This window comes from Grammomys surdaster, unplaced genomic scaffold (genome assembly GCF_004785775.1).
Source record: "Grammomys surdaster isolate TR1022 unplaced genomic scaffold, NIH_TR_1.0 66, whole genome shotgun sequence".
In the NCBI taxonomy this organism is placed as follows: domain Eukaryota; kingdom Metazoa; phylum Chordata; class Mammalia; order Rodentia; family Muridae; genus Grammomys; species Grammomys surdaster.
Window position 1 is genome coordinate 6,387,222 of NW_021604568.1, and position 5,906 is coordinate 6,393,127.

The following is a 5,906-nucleotide window of genomic DNA, read 5'->3' on the forward strand; positions in this document are numbered from 1 at the left end:
AGAGAGAGAGAGAGAGAGAGAGAGAGAGAGAGAGAGAGAGAGAGAGAATATACTACCGCTGTCTGATGAGATTGGAACATTGGTCACCCTGTCCTTTAGCCCAGACCTGTATCTCCAAGAAGGGTGACAGGAAGTTTGGAGGGAAGCCAGATGCCTATGCAACTTAGTCAGTGGAGGTGGATGGAGTGACTCAGGCAGGATGATTGACAGTAGTAGCCTCCATTTGACTCTAGGTTGATCAGCAGCTAAGGCTAGGTAGAACATGACTGAGGAACAGAATGGGGTCGCTAGTGGCTACACCCTGGGCTGAGTGTCTTGGGAAGAAAGGCATACATACCTGGTGTCAATGTTAGCCTTGTGGGGGATGAGCATGGGGGCCACCGGCCTGATACGAAGCACTTCTCGGATAGTGGCCTCCAGCATGAGGAGGTGAGTCCGGTCACTGAAAGTTGGCGTTCGATGGAAGCCTATATGCTGGTCAATCTCTTTTTGGATCTTCTTCATCACCTGAGGGTCAGGACAAGGTCATATGACCAGGTCGTTCAAGTCTAAGAGAGGCTTGGCTTAGTAGAGCCCAGTGGTCATACCCAGAACAGCCTGGAATGATCTATCTAGCGATAGTTCTGTAGCCTAGGCCTTGTTTCTAGAAGGTAGGTCAACTTTAACCCAGAGCCAGAGTGAGACACTATTTGTGTAAGAGGTGGAGTGGGCTCTGGTTATCTGTACAGAAGGCTCCAGGCATTGCCCACTCCCAATGGGGCTGGTTGGATTCTATAGACAAGAGTTGAGGAGACACTCACCTCAGGATTGTGTACCAGAAAAGCCAAGATCCACTTCAGCACAGAGGCACTTGTCTCTATGCCCGCCCCAAAGATGTCTCCCAATGTGGTGAGGATGTGCTTATCTGAGAACATATCTGGGTCCTGGCCTTCACGGGTGTTATTATTGTCTGCATTCATCTTGGCTTGTATCAGAATGTCTGTCAGGCTGGAGATAGATTCACTGTTGAATTTCTCCTGAGGTGAGAGACAGTGAGAGAGGAGGATGAGGAGGGAGCCTCACCTCCAACATCCTGCCACACGCTACCCTACACCAGAGACATAGCAGGGCTCCTTGAGAGGAGAGAGGCTGGGCAGGACTTGTGAGGGGTAGAGGTAGGGGCTAGCCCTGGGCCTTCTTCTATGTTCCTCTAAGAACTGTTTCAATTGCTCTCTTCCCCTGTCCCATTTATTAACAGACCAGCTTCTAGCGGTTGCCCATTGTGTGCCAGCCCCCCTGCCAGGCTCTGGGGACCTCACAGTGTCCAAAATGCACCCCAGTCTTGCTCTTGAGACACCTTCAACCTCATAGTCACCTCTGCTTGATCATTTACCTTGCAATTTTCAAATATTTCAGCCAGCGTTTCATCTCGAATTTTAACATATCTCTTTAGCATTTCCAAGGTTTTATTGGGAAAAATCTGGAAACAGAAGGAAATGTCAAATCCATCTATGCAGTTAGGAGAATCCTTCCTGGGAGTCAGACTTTATCTTTCTATTTAAGAAAGTCCCCACACCAGTCTGGACCTTTATCGTGGAAGGCAAGAAGATAGTAGAATGAGGTTACTGAGGACAGGAAGGACAACTTTAAGCAATGGAGGTCAGGGTGGAGTCCTCATGTCCTCAATTCAATTCAACATCAAACCCTGACAGCGTTGTGCCCTCCCTTACCATAAGTCAGATTTGAGACTGAGGACTTGGACAAGTTCCTCAAGTGGGTTAAGCCCATGTCTGTCTCTCATTAGCACTGTGAGGATAATCGAGCTTACCTCCAGGGGGAAGCCAGTGTTTAACACTTAGAGGGTGCTTACTGCTGGCAAATGACAACTAGAAAATAATAGCCATGAGTATTAAGATTCAAGACATATAAAAGAGACCCAGCAAGGCACCATGGTACATGGCACCGTGGTACATGTTTCTCGTCTTAGTACTTGGGACTTGGAGGCAGGAGGATCAAAATTTCAGAGTCATTCTCAGTTAGGCTGTTTGAGGCCAACATGAGCTGCGTGAGAGCCTGCCTCGAGAGTAAAAATGCTGACAAAGTGTCTGCAGTTGTATGAGGCAGAGTGGGAAGAGTTGGAAGAGAAAGATGGTCACGGAAACCAAAAGTATTGGGGACACTGTCCTGGTGGGATCTGGAAGTGGAGGAGGGGCTTCATTCTCACCGTCAACCATGGGAATGTGTCCACCAGATTGCTGTGGCCCAGGGCATGCACGATACCCTCTGTAAAGGTGTATATGGTGGTCAGTTTCAGATCCTTTTTCTCATAAGAGATGTTGAAGCAGATGATACAGATGATGTTGATGATTGACAGGAAGATGGGCATAGACAGATCTATCGACTCCTCGTTGTGTGTAAGCATCCAGTCACACAGTGAGTTGGCTTCCTGACATACTGATAAGAGAGGGAACGTCAAGTGGACGGATCAGTCAACCCTGTCACCTCTCACCAGGGTCTTATCCAGAGATAGGCATAGAGAGCCGATGGCCACTTGATGGCACCAGTCACTAAGAAATAGCTGCACCCAGCCACCCGGCATCCGTCCCCCAGCCCCCTTAGCCCTAGGGTTAGCCTTTTACTCACTTATCTTCTCCAGTTTCTGGTCATCCCTGAACAGGGAAAAGGTCCTGAACACCAGCTTCCGGTGCAGCTGCCAGCAGCTACCAGCGTCAGAAAAGGCGACACCTTTTCCTTGGTCCGACAAGAAGCCTAGAGTAACCTTTGGAGAGCAGGCAAGACTGTAGGCATTATTAGGCAAACTTGTGGAGCTCTCAGGCTTCTCTATCCATCTGCAGTCCTGACAAGATCCCCGGGCCTCTCTTATTCAGTAGGACATCCTAAAGTCTCACTAAAGTTCGGTGAAAGGCAGTATAATGAGAAGACAGAAAGAACCTTGGAGTTGAATGCCCTAGGGTTCAGGTCATTAGTAGGGTGCCCTCTAGGCCTTTCTACTTCAGTTTTTGACCTGGCGAGTCAGCTATGGGTGGGATGAGCTTGTCCTAGGGACGCAGAGACTGAGACACTTCCAAGACAGCTCTATGTTTGCCCCCACTCCCAGGCCACTAAAGCCACAGAATCCTTATCCACTACCGGGGCCTGTGCACCCAGCCTCAGACCCTCATTTGGAGACAGCAGGTGGTTTATCCTCCCAGGTAAGCTTGAACTATCTATTGTCTCTAAAAGATGCCGCCTACAAAAGCACAGGCGTTAAAGTCTCCGTCCTACATCCCTGACTCCCTCAAAACCCATCTGGCTAGTTTCTTTTATTCTTGGGGGTGGGGAGTTCTCTCTCTCTCTCTCTCTCTCTCTCTCTCTCTCTCTCTCTCTCCCCTCTCTTCCTTTCTTGTGTCTGTTTGTTTGTTTGTTTGTTTGTTTGTTTGTTTTTGGAGACAGGGTCTCCCTGTATAGCATTGGCTCTCCAGGAACTCACTCTGTAGACCAGGCTGGCCTCAAACCCTCAGAGATTTGCCTACCTCTGCCTCCCAAGTGCCAGCATTAAAGCCACACACCACCATCACCTGGCCCAGTTTATTCCTTTGCTTCTGAGAGGAACCCAAAATCTGGGAGAGCCCGGTAGTTGGGCAGCCACTCTGGCTGACTAGCCCACAGAAAATGAATGTTTTAGCTTGTTCAAAGCTGAGGCTGGTCGTCCTCTATTGAGGAGCTTAGGGGAACACTTGCAACAGGGTCAAGGGAGTACGGGTGGTGTTTGTAGGATGACTAGCAGGATGAGGTCAGATGTCCCGAGATACCACTGTATGTCCCTGTCCCCTGTTCCCTCTCCCCATTTTATATGCCCCAGCCATCTGTGAGCTGAAGCCATATGATAGGAGAAACTGCAGTCTTAGCCCTCCCTGAGGCCAGCTGCTTCTCCAAGCATCTTTGGGTGGAGGATGCAGCCACTGCCCTATTTCCCAACAAAGTCACATTTATGGAGAACTTTAGCTCTGAGTCTGGGCTAAGGGCTTTGCCTGCATGGTCTAGAATGATTATAGTATCACAGAGGGGAAGGTGAGTGGCATGCAGGCTTCTCAGCTCTGCAGGTCCCTGCACCATCTTGATGAACAGGTCATCCAAGAGGTTTCCCTTTAATCTCTCCTTTCCAGTTAGAGGTTCTGTAAGGTCTTGAGGGAGTGGTCCCACAAGTTTGATTTTGAAAGAACTAAGAACTATACAACCCCAGGGACTGAGGAAGAGGAAGGTTGGCACTGCTTACCATCTGGGGCCGACCAGAGAATTCTTTTCCCTTCTTGACGAGTATTTCCCTGGCCAGCTGATGGTGGCCGATGATCACCGTAGTTGTGGTACCCAGGCGAAGAGAATAGATGGAGCCATACTTTTCTTGTAGCTTGAAGAAGTTGACGTGCATATGACCATGTCTGGGGAGAAATGGCAGACTGCCCACCAGAGGCAGGAATGGAAGGCTCTTGGGGAACTTGGCATCAGGTGTCTTTGTCTTGGGCCAAAAGAAGTAGGCTAGGATGAGCAGCAGGAGACCCAGAAGCTCCCACATGGCAGAAAGGTATAGGCGGATGGCCAGCTGTGGAGTGGAGAAGCTGCAGCAACTTCAGCAAAGAAGGAGGACTTTTAAAAGGCGTTTCTGATTGTCACCTTGAAGTTGTGTTATCTCTTGGCCTGAAGAAGTTTATCCTGGAATGGATCCAAGCCTGAGTCCTCACCCAAAAAAGGGAAAGGAGAGGGAATTTGGCCTCCTCAAGGGCTGGCTCAGATTAAGGACGAACTCCTGGAGGAGGAGCTGCATGAGGAGTTGGTCTTTTCCCTGAGGCTTCAGCGCTATGGAGCCTCCCAGAGGCTATCCCAGAGGAATGAAATCAAGGTTTCAGAGTCTGTATGCTGTGAAGTCAGAAATGCTCACAGTTAATAATTAATGTTATCAGGTTGCAGCTAGCCAAAGCTGTCAAAAAGACTTCAGTCTTATGATCTGATAGGTGAGGAGAAACATCTTCAAGGGTTAGTCTGCGTAAGTTCACACAAGACAGTGATGATAAGAACCCAGAAGTCTTAGGTTTTCGTAGCTGTTCAGGTATGCAGAACATCAGCTCAAGAGCCATCTCAGGTCCCGTTTAAATCTAGCTTGGTTACTTTCTAGGTGACCAAGCTACTCTTGAGTGGGCTATTTAATATTTTCTGGAAATAAATCATTTTGTTATGTTACTGTATATAAACATGAAGTGTATCGTTTAAAATACTTTAAGGGCTAGAGAGATGGCTCAGCAGTGAGGCTGGCTTGCTGCTCTTCCAGAAGACCCAAATTTGATTCCTAGCACCGACGTGGCAGCTCACAACTTTCTGCAACTCTGGTTCCAGGATTCAGTGCTGCCTTCTGGCCCCTGAAAGTACCACACACGCACATGGTATGCCTACATACATGCATGTAAAACACTCATGCATATAAAAATGCTAGTTAAAAATTATATAAAATACCTAGCTAGTATCTTAAACACAAAAATCCAGAGTAGCATTTTAATTGCCATTTAAAAAATGATTACATTTCAGCCATCTCTCTGTCTCCTTAATCACTTTTAAAGGGACATTTTGGGCATGGCAATGCCAGCACCCACCTGTAATCCCAGCATTCAGGAGGCAGGTACAGGCGGGTCAGGCCAGTCTCAGTTTCATAGGAAGTTTGAAGTTACCCTGTGCTATAAAAGACTATGTCCCACTCAAAATCAACAGCAAAAAATTTTTACATTTTAGGAGTCTAAATCTTGTGCACAACATTACACAACTTGGAAGGTAAGCCACTTCCAAAGCTTTCGCCACCGCAGGCAGACACTGGAGCCATTAAGTAATAACTCTCTGTTGGGAGCCGACTCTTAGCCGAAAGTGGCTATCATCTTTACAGC

At 48.0% G+C, this 5,906-nt stretch overlaps 1 protein-coding gene across 1 annotated transcript in view; it reads right to left on the bottom strand.

Annotated features, from left to right (window-relative positions):
* The window catches only part of LOC114627728 (steroid 17-alpha-hydroxylase/17,20 lyase), a 6,166-nt gene extending 1,333 nt beyond the window's left edge, over positions 1–4,833 (bottom strand). The window contains exons 1-6 of the mRNA XM_028775640.1: positions 4,256–4,833; positions 2,623–2,758; positions 2,204–2,433; positions 1,373–1,459; positions 801–1,016; positions 338–507 (exon numbers count right to left, since the gene is read on the bottom strand). Of these exons, the coding sequence (XP_028631473.1) occupies positions 338–507; positions 801–1,016; positions 1,373–1,459; positions 2,204–2,433; positions 2,623–2,758; positions 4,256–4,552 (1,136 nt within the window). The 5' untranslated portion in view covers positions 4,553–4,833. The remainder of the gene's footprint in view (positions 1–337; positions 508–800; positions 1,017–1,372; positions 1,460–2,203; positions 2,434–2,622; positions 2,759–4,255) is intronic.
* Between the last annotated feature and the right edge of the window lie 1,073 nt (positions 4,834–5,906).